General features: G+C 35.7%; 1 protein-coding gene across 2 annotated transcripts; it reads right to left on the bottom strand.

The window, feature by feature from the left end:
• Positions 1-466: 466 nt before the first annotated feature.
• Positions 467-14870, bottom strand: LOC109210706 (poly [ADP-ribose] polymerase 1-like). Of its 2 annotated transcripts, XM_019374160.1 has the most exons (13): positions 14515-14869; positions 9911-10072; positions 7762-7960; positions 7440-7664; positions 7114-7345; positions 6923-7017; positions 6777-6850; positions 6331-6434; positions 1179-1325; positions 976-1081; positions 863-903; positions 666-766; positions 467-558 (listed from the first exon to the last, which is right to left on the bottom strand). In XM_019374160.1, exons 4-12 carry the CDS (start codon positions 7586-7588, stop codon positions 734-736), a joined length of 981 nt encoding a protein of 326 aa, XP_019229705.1. In that variant the 5' UTR covers positions 7589-7664; positions 7762-7960; positions 9911-10072; positions 14515-14869; the 3' UTR covers positions 467-558; positions 666-733. The 2 variants fall into 2 exon arrangements, with proteins under 2 accessions (XP_019229705.1, XP_019229706.1); XM_019374161.1 differs by lacking the exon at positions 976-1081 and having other exon boundaries at positions 863-916; positions 7440-7960; positions 14515-14870.
• Positions 14871-15343: the final 473 nt, after the last annotated feature.

The following is a 15343-nucleotide window of genomic DNA, read 5'->3' as shown; positions in this document are numbered from 1 at the left end:
TGCTTAATCTTTCGAAAGGTATCATTCCACTCAGATGATATAAGGAACCTGTCTATTTTGGGAAACTACCTAATGCCACTAGATTGAGTAATCTGCTTCCACCAACTAGAATCTTCCTACTTCTTAATTCCAAGTTTCTCCACTTCCCCAAACCTCTGTCCCCCTACAGCCTCCTTCCCTTACCATCGCTCTTCTTCCCCTATGGTATGTATGATTGCTTGTCTCCTACATATCATCCCTATGCGTTACCATTTGCACTTTTGCAACTGTGTTAAATGTTTTTACGCTATTCATGTTATTTTGTTGTTATTGCTTTTTAGCTTTTAACAAAGTTCTATTATATACAAATAAAATGCAAAACTTTTTCACTATAATGAAGGTACTGACCCGATTTTCAGTATGGTGTATGAATCCATATCTATCGTAATCTCTCTCATCAATCTTGCTCCAAAGTATTTCCTCCATGTTCGTTTGCTTATCCGTGAATGTCGCATCTCTTGCCATATCATGCTCCGGACGCTCTGGAAGCTCCTCAACATCCATGGTGCAGAGTATAAACTGTATAATAGTTACCGAATAAAAAAATGTATTGCACTAGTCAAGGTTCGGGGTGCAAAATGTAATATGTAGAGAAATCATCAAATAATAAAGACATGCCAACTTACACAATCAGAACTGGACTCATCTAATGCCTTTCTAGCTTTTCTCAAAAGAACTGACCAATAACAGCAGCCTAATCTTTTTGCTTTACGTAATAATGATGCATCTAAAATCAAATAACAAAAAGTTACTACGATATAAAGATTAGATTAGAAATGTCTAAAAGTATAAAATAGACAAATTACTGAAATAGATAAATTACCTGCTCATTTGGTGAAAAAAACAATGTCATGATCCAAGAACCTGTTAGAGTCAACTATTAAGAAAATGTTTCTTTAGATTATTTGTTTGATATTGATAAGACAATTGACATACCAATAACACCACGAATCTTATCCAACATATACTGCTGGGTAAGTTCTCTGGCTGAAGACGGCCAAATTTGATGGGGAAGGTCGGGGGGTGGAGGCAGACACTTTTGCTTCATTATTAAAAAAAAGGTGAGAGATTTATACCATAACCTATCAACTGAAAGATTTTAATAGTTTCAAATGAATGGTTTGTATTTGATTAAGTACCTGCAATTTCTGGTAATCGAAGAAAACACTCAGAATCTTTCCGATTGGTTGAAAGAAATCAAATTTTTGTGGGAGATCGACCAATCGTATAGTAGTACCAACTGGTGAAGTTAGCAGTCTTGATACAATGCTACAAAATTTAAGGTCCTGTTGAACATAAAATCATTAAATCAGGTCTAGTAAGGGCAATCCAAGCAAGTACATCAACTTAATACATGCTGATTGTTCAAAGAAATAGGGTTAACCTAATATCTTATGTTACAACTCATTTTGGATAATTATTCTTGTGTGACATATAAGTTAGATAAGGACGCTTAGCTGGATGTGTGGACATACTAGGAGAGATATGATTAGGAATGAACAGAGCAAGGTGGGATTTTGCCTCCATTGAGGACAAGATGCGGGAAGCGAGACTGAGATGGTTCGGCATGCGAAGAGGAGCAACACAAATGCCCCACTGAGGAGGTGTGAGAAGATGACAGTGATAAGTCTAAGGAGAGATAGAGGTACACCGAGGAAGAATTGAGGAGGGGTGATTAGACAGGAATGGCACATCTTCAGCACACCGAGGACATGACCTTAGATAGGAGAGCATGTATGTCAAGGATTAGGATACAAGGTTAGTAGGTAATCGAGCGATTTCACTCTTTCATGTGGGAGAGCATGGCTCTAGTTTAGAGCACCTTATCTGCTCCCTCTTCTCCTTATCAGTTATTTTATTATTATCTCATTCTTTAATTCTATTACTACCGTTGTTTCTTTTACTTTGGTTATCTTTACTGTTTTTGCTGGCAATACCTTTTTTTTCTCCGGTATTTTTGTCATAGCTTTTTTACTCTTGTATTTTTCAAACTTATTTTGATAGAGTTTCTCTTGAGCCGAGGATCTATCAAGAAAACAACCTCGCTATCTCACAAAAAGTATGGGTAAGATCTATCTGCATACACCCTACCCTACCCAGACCCCACTTATGGGATCACACTAGATATGTTGTTGTTATTATTGACATGTAAGTTAGGATCAATATTATGTATCAAATTAAAAGAGCGAGTCCATAACAAACATAAATATAATTAGCTTTTCACATTTTCAACATTGTATCAAAGCATAGGTTATGTGGACCACGACTGCACAGTGCATTAGGGAAGCCGTGAGAGAGGTATTAGGGGTCTCAAAGGGTTACTTTGGTGGTCATAAGGGAGACTGTGATGGAATAGAGAGGTGCAAGGAAAAGTCGAAAACCAAGAAAGCGGCGTATCTGAAACTAGTGGAAAGTGTAGACGGGGAGGAGAAGAGGGCAAATAGGGAGCAATATAAGTTGGCTAAGAAAGAGGCAAAACTAGCAGTTACGACGGCCAAGACTGCAGCTTTTAGTCGTTTGTATAAGGAACTCGAGGGCTGAGGAGGCTCAACAAGGAGGATCAGCTCCTTTGGGGAAACATTATTAAAGCAAAATATGGACAGGAAGACAAATGGATGACTAAGGAGGTCACTACACCATATGGAGTTAGTCTATGGAGATCCATTAGATCACTGTGAAGTGAATTGAGGGATGACTCCAAGATCAAAGTATTTGATGGAAATAAGACTAGCTTTGACAATTGGCATGGAGTTGGCAGATTGGATGTGGCTTTTCCGGAAGTCTTCAATTTAGCTCTACATCAGCAAAAATTCCTCACAAAGTTGCTTGCTTCGTGTGGCTATTGGCTAAGGAAGATGTCCTTGCACAAGATAATCTGATGAAAAGAGGCCTCATCTTATGTTCTAGATGTTTTTTTGTGTGGGGACACAGCAGAGACTGTTAACCATCTCTTCCTCCATTGTAAGATAACTTCTCATCTATGGAGAATTATTCTTAACCTCAAAGGCATCTCGGAAAGTTTAGATACTCTTAAAAGTTGGGAGGAAGCAGGACTACATGAGGATAGGACTACATTGAGAATTATACCTGCTTGAGTTTGGTGGACAATTTGGAAAGAGAGAAACTCCGGATGTTTTGAGAAGGTGGAGAATGGAGTGCAGAAGATCAAGTTAAACTTTATTTTGCTGTTAAGTTTTTGGTGTAATCAGATATACACAAATGATACTAACACCATTATTGATGTTTTAGACTCAATATAGAGAGTGTTAGTGATAGATAGAGTCTCTTGTATATATGGTTTCAGTACTACCTAAGTACTGTTTTTGCTTCATATGAAATATAGAAAGTTATCAGTTTCAAAAAAAGAAAAACAATTGTATCTGAACCGCCCATTTAAAAGATGTATTAATATGACTAAATGAGTGAACTCGATACCAATATAATAGGTTTATTTGGGTTGAAATCCGTTCAAGATAATTCAGGCATTAACAATGAGCATCGCCCTCACTGTTGACAATGACATTTCACCCGCTTTCACAAGATGTAAATTATGAATTGAAACATGTGGATACAAATGTGTGCAAAGAAAGTTATCAGTTGAATCCTCATCTAACTGCCCAAATTGTGACACTCCAGACTTATCATAATGGACAGAAAGGCAGTCATTAATTAGGTTCATATTGCACCCACGTTATTATGAAGAAAAGCCTAATAGGAAGGATGACATTTAACTTAAAACATTTTCTCATTACAGCGGAAAAAAATCCGCACCTCTTTTTTTAGAATAGTAACATGAACAAAATGTGAACTTTTAACTCCATATCTTAGTAGATGTCTTTGTGATTTCAAATTATTCAAATCCAATGGAATTTGTACTAACATAAGTCACAACAAACTGGAAAGACAAAATAAAAGGTTTTGCTAAGTGAAAAACCAGCTCCAGCTCTTCAAAATCATGGGGACACATCCGAAATGAATCTATATGTTCAGCTGTCTTCTACAAAAAAGATGATTTACCTAACTCTATTAACTCTAGAAGTTTCTCAAATACTAAGACCGTCTTATTACTATAATATTTTCTAGGTTAATAATCTACAACAACAACAACAACATACCCAGTATTTTCTAGTTATTAATCTGTTAATAGGTTTGTACTATATTGATCTTATACATCATTTCTTCAAATGCATCTTTGCTATTGGATCTTAATTGATTCAAAAGTGCTTCTTTAAGAATGAAGTTATCACTACATGTCTTATCTAAGTGATAAATCCCCCCCCCCCCCCCCCAAAACCAAAAAACAACAACGATTCAAAGTTCCTACACAAAATGCGCCAAAATTCTTTGATCCGAAGCATTAATAAGTCAACCAGTTGCTTCCATGTAAACAATGTGGGTGAGTTTCCAGTCCACCAAATCTAACCAAAGCCCACCGTTTGCCACCACTAAGTCCAGGATATTGCCTCGCCACACTAGTGTTCTAAGTAAATAAACTATTTATCTCATCCTAGGGTAATATAAGGTCAAATTACCAACTGCAAGTAAGATGTGTCTTTGTTTTGTGTTATACTCACAGAGTAGGGGAACGAAATATGATGTCAGATACTCATAATGGTTAAGTGCGTAGATTTTAGTCTTATTGAATAGTTTTGGATATTAGACCCAAGATCCATTCTTCAACAGTTCAACATAACTGAAAAAACAAATTTGATGACCACTAAGTACTGTAGAAAATATCACGGTGGGAATGCACTAGAATAACCTTTGTCATCCACTCTTATCTAAACCATATACTGTGATCAGGTACAGAAGGAGATGATTCATAAGCATTTTCAATACTGAATATTTCCTGACCTGACCTTACCGACAGTCAGACGGAAAATGACCTCTTCTGATTGGTCTAAGTGATAAAACTAAGAATTCCTATATCCTGAACCCTAGCTTGCATCCTCTAGCCTCTCCAATGCCTGGATTCCCGATTAGCCACACCAAAAACCATACATCTCGGTACTAACCAAATAAAAAGAAACTCCCCCTATTAAAAAGAAGAATTTCTCCCACCTACATAAACGAAGTGAATATATGCTTAAACAAGTCAATCGTTTGACCTGAACCATGAATCTCACATTCATGATACAAGTGAAACATGGGCATTTCTTCAGCCTGTTTCCAACCTGTGAGAAGGCACGGGAGAAAATATGATATATTGATATTGTGTGTTCAATGCAATACAAGAGGTCCTTATTTATAGCTATACTATACAAGGACATACTACTCATATTCCAATGTGGGACAAGACTACATTATGTACATATCTAACACAACCCATTAAACCTCAGTATTTGCCACCAATAACCAAGATAATGCCTCAAACCCCACTAGTGATCTGAGTAAATAGTTTGTCTATCTCAACCGACAGTTATGTAATCTAAAGTATCAACTGTGAATAAGATGTGTCTTTTTCCTGTGCTGACCCTAATTCTGCTAAGCAAGGGATAGAATACATTGTCGGAATCCTTAATACAAGAATCTCACATCAGTTAAGTGTTTAAGTTGTAGTCTCTTTCTCGATCTTGAGGAACCCTCATTACTTGAATAAGCTTTTGGGGTTGAGTTAGGTTAGAGGTTCATTTTTCAACACGTTACTATAACCAGAGAACCTAAGGAGTATATTAACAATTGCAAAAAATTTCACAATAAAAAAAGACTGGAATACGTTTTCCTCCACTGTTCTTTAAAGTCTAAACTAGCATCATCCTACACGTATGGTATAACGGGAAGTTCCAGTTAATATGATCATAAGCATTTTCATCTTTGATAGTCGATCGTAAGTATTAACTTGAGAAGAATGAAAGGATGACTGAGAGAATTAAGAAGTTTGATTATTCCATGAAATCATGGAAGGAATTTATACTAGTTACATGGCTTATATTATGGTGATTGATGAGTTGCATATTCAGGAAATAATGGCTCATTTACCTTAATGAAATCAATAATGATATAAAACAACTAAATACAGATAACTAGCCAATCATATGTACCAATCACACGACTAATATTCCTCCTCAAGCTTGAGCATACGTGTCGTAGGCTCCATGCTTGTTACAAATGTCCTCTGAGGGCCTTAGAACATTTGTTATCCAGTCATAACCGATGAAGTTGTTGACAACGCGTTTGAACTTGATCTATCTAATAAAACGACAATTGACCTCTATATATTTGGTCTCTTAATGAAAGATTGAATGTAGGATAATATGAAGGGTTTGATTGAGATAATAAGGCTATACTTACTTCCTCATCATCAAGAAACTTCAACTGATTCTTCACAGCAGAAACCATTTTTTGGTGTGTCCCTTGTACCTCCAACTTTTTGAAACCTTCAAGTATGTCATGAGCTGCAAAATGAAAAGCAACTATAATTCAATTTACATTTTCTAAGGAAATTCATTAAATTACAAAATATATACTCCCTCTGTCCCATTTTATATGGTGGTATTTGATTGGGCACGAAGCTTGAGAAAACAAGAAAGACTTTTGAAACTTGTGGTTTAAAACAAGACATAGAAATTTGTGTGGCAATAAACCATTTCATTAAAAGTAAAATGGGAAGTTTAAGGTTAAATTGTTGCTAAATATAGAAATGCGTCATTCTTTTTGGACTTACGAAAAAGGAAAGAGTATCACATAAATTAGGACATGAGGAGTACCATTCTCTCCATAGAAAATAAAATATATACCTTCCATAACAATTCGTACGGTGATGTTCTGAGCTTTCTGGATTGACACCTCTGTTATCTCCTTCTCATTAATCCTGTAGGAACGACAATCTTTTATGATAATCCTGATAAACGAAAATTTAAAAGAAAAATAGACAAGATATTACTTCAACTTCTTAAGATGCTCCAATTTGACAGCAATTTCTTCATGAATCTCATCAACCTTCTTTTGGCTTCTGTAACGTAGTCTAGAATAATAATCCTGCAAACAAATTATTTCTACTTTTTATGAGAAAAGAAATTACACAAACAAAAAAAAAAAGCTATAATTAGAATTTAGACATACAATATATCTTACCATCTCCAATGGAAAGAATCTACTGGCAATCCTCACAAAGTCTTTCTCAATCCATGATTTCCATGGGTTCCCCGTCGCGTGAAGGAATTGCTCTTCAAACCGTTCAATCGCTTCAACAGCCGAAGAATAATCATAAAAATATTGCATTTCCTTATTATAAACCTGTTCCCATTTATAAAAAACATATCTTGTGGGGTTTTCCTCTATAGAATATATTTGACCAAAACAGTGACTGCAAAAAAATAGTTGTTATTAGAAGTACATTGATTTAAGGAAATATGAGAAAACAAAGTTCAAAATTAAACATATTTCGTTAAAGAAATTACCTGCTTGTACCAGTAGAATCATCAGTTTTCTGATAGTTGCCAATAAGATCATCATTCATAACCAGAAAATATTGGTATGGAATGTTTTCAAATGTCAAACGCGTTCCATCTTCGATTATATGCCTATACTTGTGTGCATGTGCACACATCAAGACGTTTTTCCTCTGTTTCTTGCTCAGGGTCTAAAAATGACTCTGCTTGGTAGTTCCTAGACTTCCTCTTCAACTGGAAAAAAAGAGAATTTGTGTGTGTGTGTATATATATACACGCACTAATTCTATTGGAAAGTAAGAAAACTATTAATAGCATCAATATTGAATACCGTTTTCAACTCCTGTTTTGTTACACTTTCTGGTATTTCCCATGGTGCAGTTGACGTCTCGACATGATAACGATAATAATTGCATGATGACCGCTTCAATAACTTTCTAGAACACTGATATTTCTCTCCGTCGCCATGGAGAATGGTTTTGCAAGTAGGGCATACGGTTCTCATAGCTCCATAAGTCAGCCCCTCGGCACTAAAAAATCAAAAAGCAAAGTAAGGTAAACTGTATTTGTTTAAGTAACATATGGAAGGTAAAAAACACATGGAAATCAAGAGAATGTACAACTTGTATACTTTTTTATTAGTAAGGTAACCAGTATTTGTCAATAAAAGGCATCCCGAAGATGCAAAAGTGCATGATTCCAACGTAAAATCATAGAACTATAAAAGTCCAAATGTTGATTTGCATCACTTAGACCATTGTTTTTTGATAAAGTAAATAATTTTATTAATGAAGGGAACTTGAAAACCCGTATACAAGAGGTATACCAAAAAGGCAGGAAAACCTACAAAAAAGAGATGATTTTCTACAAACGACACCCAATCTTCTATACAACAAGGGATTTCATGTGTGCACCAAAAGTAAATACGAGAAAAAAGACTACTCCTCAAATGAACAAAATCCATCCCTACTCCTTCAAAAGCTCTTCTATTTCTTTCTTTCCAAACAACCCACATAAGAGTTAAAGGAGCAACCCTCCAAGCTTCGCGCATGTTTCTCCGACTCCCACAGAACCAGTTGAACATTACTTCTTTTACCGTATGTCACATCACCTATGAGATTCAAAACCAATTGAATATTTCCCACCATAACCTCGTTGCAACGCTACAATGTAGAAGGAGATGGTCAACATCTTCGCCGGCCCCCTTGCACATGAAACACCAACTAACCTAAGCGACCATCTTCTTTATCAAGTTCTCTGCCGTATAAATCACTCTCCTTGATGTTAACCATGTAAAGAAACACACCTTTCTCGGAACCTTCGAAATTCATATTGAGCTATGAAGGAACTCAACCCCCTCCCTAACCAATAGCTTCTCATAAAATGACCTAACAGAAACGACTCCATTATTTCTCATCCCACCTTCACAAATCGTGGGAATCCGGTGTCGAATTTTGTTTGTGGAGCATAACTAGCATTCTAGCAAACCTTGAAACTCTGTCACCTCCCAATCTTGTAGGTTCCTCCTATATCTCAAATCCCAAAAGACTTCCTTACCTCGAACACTTCTAATTTGTTCAATTGTCAGCTCCTTTTGGCCTAAGACTCTATAAATATTTGGAAAGGCAACTTTCAAAGTGTTATCCCCACACCACATATCCTCCCAAAACTTACCCTCCTCCCGTCCCCCATTCTATAAGATACGTGGACACTGAATTCTTCCCATCTCTTCATAATATTCCTCCACAATCCACACCCAGGTAGTAAATTGACATCCTTAGCTCTCTCTCCCCCTTCCATAACCCCAAATTTATCTACTATCACCTCTCCAAAAAGCACGATCCTCCACCTCAAATCTCCATAACTATTTACCTAATAAAGCCTTGTTTAACACCCTAAAATATTTAACTCCAAGCCCTCCCCAATGCTTCGGAGTCGTCATAGTCTCTCATCTCACCAAGGGTCTAACGAATTCCCTAAGAGATTCCTTTGAACCAATGTATTACCAACAACAAGGAAGATAAGACACTCTTTTTGAAGCCTTAAAGAAATACTTATATAATATATGATCGCAATGAGTTTGCCCTCTTTGTTTTCTCTTGGAGTGTATACAACCCCTACCAAAACAGAATAATACGAGAAGTAGTTTTATATTCTAGTAGAGTTGTAGATTAGAAATGACAAATCATGATATTAGTAGTCAAATCAGACACAACCTCTAGAGTTACACATAGGTCCATAGAAGCATGTTTAGTTGAGATTTTATTTTTTAATGCACTCATGTACTTTTTTAATATAAAGTTATATGGTTGCTCTTCCATTAATTAGGACTTCTTGTATTGGTTATTGGGTGTTGTGGGGCCATGATGACAATTTATATACGATAACTACAATCTTACACATCAAATAGATATATCGACACCTTAAATTATTTTACTAAGGAAAACAAAAAGGAAAAAGAAAAGTAAAGAATCACATACCAGATGTTTATCAGAGAATCATAAGGTATAAGCTCTGGCAGATCTGGGCCATTCAAGTGTATCATACTAATCAAATCTTCACGTGGCGGTTTCATAGTTGAAAGTTGACCTATAACAGATGTCATATAGCGTTCTCCCATGGTAGCTAATAACAAGGAGTATCTACAAAATAAGTATTGCAATCACTTGTCAATACAAATATCTAGTTATCAGAGTAGAATCAGTATTTGACCTTTTTCTGCCAAATAAATTTCAAAGGAGAAAATATATATATCTTTCCCTTTCAAGTTCTACCATATTTACTACTCCGAAACTGAAATGTAGTAGTAGTAGAAAGGTGTTAGGCACTCTCCAAGTCCCGTGAAAGTCACGGTTACGTACTCGATCTAGTTGACTTTTAAAATATTGAAATTGAGGTAAAAATAAACACAGAAAAGAAAAATAAACACACAAGAGGCTCGAGGTCGTCCCCACCTAATAAAAGAAAATAAAAATAAAAGTAAAATAAAAGTACTAAAAGTTCTATACTACGTTAGGCTAATGCTCCATCGATGATGCCTCGGCCTCCAAATACATGATACTACAGGGCATACCAACAACAACAGCAACCCAGTGAAATCCCACTAGTGGGGTCTGGGGAGGGTAGTATGTACGCAGACCTTACCCCTACCCGAAGGGGTAGAGAGGCTGTTTCCAAAAGACCATCGGCTCAAGAAGACAAAAAGACAAAAAGAGACAATATCAGTATTATCACAGAAATCATAAGAAAATATAAGAAAAACAGGAACATAAAATCCAGAAGAAAGCTGCAAAACAAAAGCGATAACTAGTAAATAGGTCCGGCACTAAAAAAAAATAGTAAGACACGACATTGCCACCCGTTACCTAGACAAAACCCTACAAGATTATCCGGGGCATACCCCGGATAAAATATATACAAAGTCTACAGGCATTCCCCGGATAAACTAAAGGGAAACGACCTCTTACCTCGAATAAAAATGAAATAAAAGACCTAAGGTTTGCCTACCCACGTTTCGACAGCCTAAACATGCTTCTAACGGAAATGTCAAACAAAAATATTAATTTAAACTATGACTCTATTGAACAAATCGGCATGGTAAAACAATAATCCAAGACGTAAACCCGTTAAAGACTATATCAGTGTAAAGCCTGAGGTGTCAGCCAAACATCTGTCACACCTCCTTTTTACACCCGAGGGATATATAAGGGAGTTTTTCCAATTAAAGTGACATTAATCGAAATGGGATTGTTTTATTTATTTCAGAGTCGCCACTTGGGATATTTTTTTGGTGTACAAAGTCACCGGTTTATTTTTAATCTCAAATCGAGGAGAATTTTGACTTTATTTTAAAGTCTACGAAACCAGAAAACTAGGTAAGGAATTCTGTTAACCCGGGAGAAGGTATTAGGCATTCCCGGGTTCCGTGGTTCTAGCACGGTCGCTTAACTATTAATAATTGGCCTAATTATCTGATTTATTACATGTTTTAAACCTATTGTGCATTTTTAACTTTATGATCGCTTTTAGTTATTTTAAACTACTTTTAGGATTTATGGAACTATTTCTTGAACAAGTTACGATTGTCGTACACTTGTTGTTTTGGGACACATCACAAACAACGCTACATGAAATGTACCCGCGATTTGCGACTTTATTTTATTATTATTCAAAGTTGTTATGATCAAGTCACATGAAATGCACACCCGAATTTGGGAATTAGGTATCATAACTATGTCACGGGAACCGTACCCATAGTCACGATGATTTAATTACGCGCCTAAAGCATACTACAATGTTCAAATCATTTCCTAAACTATTTTGAGATTATTGTGAGGCCATGAGTTATGGAAGTCAATTGTGTCCAACTCATCCTCACAAATCACAGGTAGAGCTATCACTGAATTAATTTTACCATAAGATAATAGAGCGTCTACTTTATAAAAGTTAACAAAACACTTCACAGTAATCTAAACACACATTGACAATAAATATAGAACTTAAACAATGTATAAAGCTAACTGGAATCTAAAATAAAACATCCTATAAGGAAACCAAAAAGGTTATCTTGAAAAACTCATCCTAGCAAAATCTATTTCACTGCCAACTGAAATAATCTAATAAAAAAAAAAAGAGACTTCCTCTTTACTTTGACAGTGCGTAACTACTCAAGACACAAAGTTGTCATTGAGGGAAAGAGGGGCGAGTTGGTCAGCAGGGCTATTAGCCTCATTTGACTTTGGCCTTCAACGCCTCTGGTGATTCAAACAAATGCAAAACCCCAATTTGATCCATCTCAAGAAGCATGAATAATTAGATACTAAAGTATTAACTAGAAATAGCATACATTCTTCCCTTAATTAAACATGAGCAAACATCTAAATACACTAAGAACATTTAGAAGCAAATAACACTATTCAAAAGCAATATATCATATCAAACATGTGTCCTTTAGTCACTTAAGTTTATCTTTGCAGCATTTACCAAACAAGAGAAAATAATTCAGATTGTAAACATTTAAACCAATTTCTAAACATATATGCAGAGTATTCTATAACTTAAAATAAACCAAATCCATGTATCTACTTCAACAATTTGACTGACTTATGAGGTAAAGATTGATTCGGTCGAAATAATTTTCCTCTCGTGTACTTTCAGAAATATTTTCCTCGACTGTTAATTCATTTATTGCGACAATCTTAGTATTTTAAGCAAAATTCCGTGAGCAATCAGTAAACCCCTCCAAACATGCATTTGAAAGCTTAAACAAGCAAAGCTATTCATTAACTAGACAAACAATAAAACAACAAAGCATGAGATATTCAGTGGATTAAATACACATAATGGAATTGAAGTGCACCTTTGAGAATTTCCTTTTCAAAATTGATTCAAAACCTTCAGCAACGTACAAAATGCAGAGGAAAACGAAACTCGGCAAAGCGCCGAGAACAGCAATAGTAGAGAAGAGCAACAGCAGAGCGGAGCAACAGCATAGGTGTCACACCTTTTTTACTACCCCGAGAGGGAGCAAGGGAGTTTTTTTCAATTTAAGTGACAATCGAAACGGGATTATTTATTCAAAATCAGAGTCGCCACTTGGGATAATTAATGGTGTCACAAGTCACCGGTTTGAAATTCCGAATCGAGGAAAGTTGACTCTATTTACGGTCTGCGAACACAGAAATCCGGGTAAGGAATTCTGTTAACCCGGGAGAAGGTGTTAGGCATTTCCGAGTTCCTTGGTTCTAGCACGGTCGCTTTGATCATACTTGGCTTATAAAATTGTTTAATTACTCATTTTAGAACCTATGTGCATTTGCCTTTTACCGCTTTTAAATTAAGAAGATTATCTTAAAACGGGTCACGCGTACGTGTACCTGTTTGTTTGGCGCGTCAAAAATCATGTCACGCGAACGTGTCCACGACTAATAACGCTTTATTATTATTGAGAAAAGTTTGGCCGAAGTTGCGCGAACGCATACTCCGGTTTTGTTTTTAAAGATCGCAATCATGTCACGCGAACGTGTCCACAATCACAATGATATATTAAACGGGCCTAGAGCAACTACGAGTATTCATCATCATTTTTTTTATATCTACATCAACAATATAATTTATATCAATTAGTACAGCCTTTGACATAAATAATCCATTGTGGAGTCTCTTTATACTAACATGTTCATAATTCCTTTACTTAGTAAGTATACTAGCTCCATCAGGGAAAATGGATCAGATGTTGAAAGATCACGATCGCCATGTCCAAGAAGCTGTAAGACGGGCACGCTTGGACAAGGCAAAAGCTAAGAAAATTCAGATTGAAGGAAACCAATTATCAGCCAATTCATTATTTGTTTATGGCCGATGACTTTCTATGCGAGTGACGCGGCTAAGAACAGCAACAAAAAAAAAGAGACTACAGAAAAATCATAATTAGTAGTACTTAGTATCTTGTAAAATGAGTTTAACTTGAAAAGGATGAGAGGAGTTTGTATAGAGGTTGTTTAAGGAAGGGGTAGTGTTGGGCGTTATTTTTTTAGCCATTTGTAGAAGAATTTATTAGGAAAACCTCATCTTCTTCTGCTATTAAAAGACAACAAAATTCACTATTCTGGCCACTACTTTTGTCCTATTTCATGACATAATTCGACTCAAGCAGATGACAAAAATAGTATGAATCAACATATACTCCCAAATCTCAATCTAGTTTTAGAAGATTGTTTTAATAATTAATGCTTGGATTCAAAGGATAGAAAAGTCAATACAGAGAGTAGCATAGAGCAACACTTTAATAACCTTTATATCTACTTCATAAGCAATAAAGGGAAATTACATATCTGGTGGAGTAAAAAAAAACAATGGAAATAATTTTTACATCTTCTCAAAGGACAAAACTAACTTTGCATTTCCATTTTTTGACCTCTCGCTCCCTTCTACAACCCCTCGTCTTTCAGTTCAAACAAAACACATAAGCATTTCTAACAGTAACACAACATAAAAGCATTTCGATTCAAAACAAATAACTGCAGTCAACAACTAATTTGCATTGCTTCAAGTTGAAATTACAATTTTGAGGATTGAGCTGTACCTTGGTATGCAAGGAAAACGAAAATGAAGCAATAGGAGGAAAATGGAGCTCAGCACCAGAGGAAATAGCAAAATCAACAGAGATTCTAGTGACTCCAATTTCAACCCAAAAACAAACTTGAAATCCCAGAGATCAAACCAAGTGTATGGCAGAAACTAGAACTTATCCAAATTTCTTTCTCGTCTTTTGTTTTGAAACGCCGATCTGCCTCCCTGTTTCTGCCTTTTCTCGGTCAAATGAGGAAGAAGGAACCAGAAACGGCGTCCTTCGTTTCTCAGATGGGGGTTCTTAGTTTGCTATCTGTATTTTGGGAGCCTTCATTATTTCGTATTGAAAACGGAAAAGGTCCAAAAATATGTTAACCGTTCGAAATAGCTCAAAAATATCCTCCTTTGTTTTTATGCCAAAAATATCTCTGCCGTCAATATTTTGGCCCAAAAATATCCCTCAATCGTTAGTTTTGACATTAAAACCGACATGGTAGTCCAACTCGGTTAGAATTACTTACATGGTCGTCCATCTAAGCAATCCATATGTGAAATTTTTTTTTTCAAAAAATTTATTTTTCCAAAATTTTTTAATAAAATATAAAATCAACATTTATTCTAAAAAAAGTAAAAAAATTCGAAAAAATATTTATTTCAGAATTTTTTAATTAAATTACAAAATCAACACATATTCCGAAAAAAGTAAAAAATTTACGAAAAAATTATTCTTGATTGGGATTTATGATTTGATTAAAAAAACTCCATTGTTCTCTTTTATGAATTTCGGAGTTATGTNCTCCTTTGGCATGTTCTCACAGGCATAATATCTCTTTCCAAAAATT

This window comes from Nicotiana attenuata, unplaced genomic scaffold (assembly GCF_001879085.1).
Source record: "Nicotiana attenuata strain UT unplaced genomic scaffold, NIATTr2, whole genome shotgun sequence".
Classification (NCBI taxonomy): Eukaryota; Viridiplantae; Streptophyta; class Magnoliopsida; order Solanales; family Solanaceae; genus Nicotiana; species Nicotiana attenuata.
Note: the sequence above shows the minus strand (reverse complement) of the source record. Positions and strands in the feature narration are given on the sequence as shown.

What these genes read in the sequence shown, in the direction of transcription:
- LOC109210706 (XM_019374160.1), bottom strand. Translation starts at nt 7,588, where the DNA reads ATGTGTGCACATGCACACAAGTATAGGCATATAATCGAAGATGGAACG. An exon ending in GATTCTTTCCATTGGAGATG is followed by an intron (nt 7,018 to 7,113) that starts GTAAGATATATT and finishes ATTTGTTTGCAG; the next exon opens with GATTATTATTCTAGACTACG. An exon ending in GAGCATCTTAAGAAGTTGAA is followed by an intron (nt 6,851 to 6,922) that starts GTAATATCTTGT and finishes TCGTTCCTACAG; the next exon opens with GATTAATGAGAAGGAGATAA.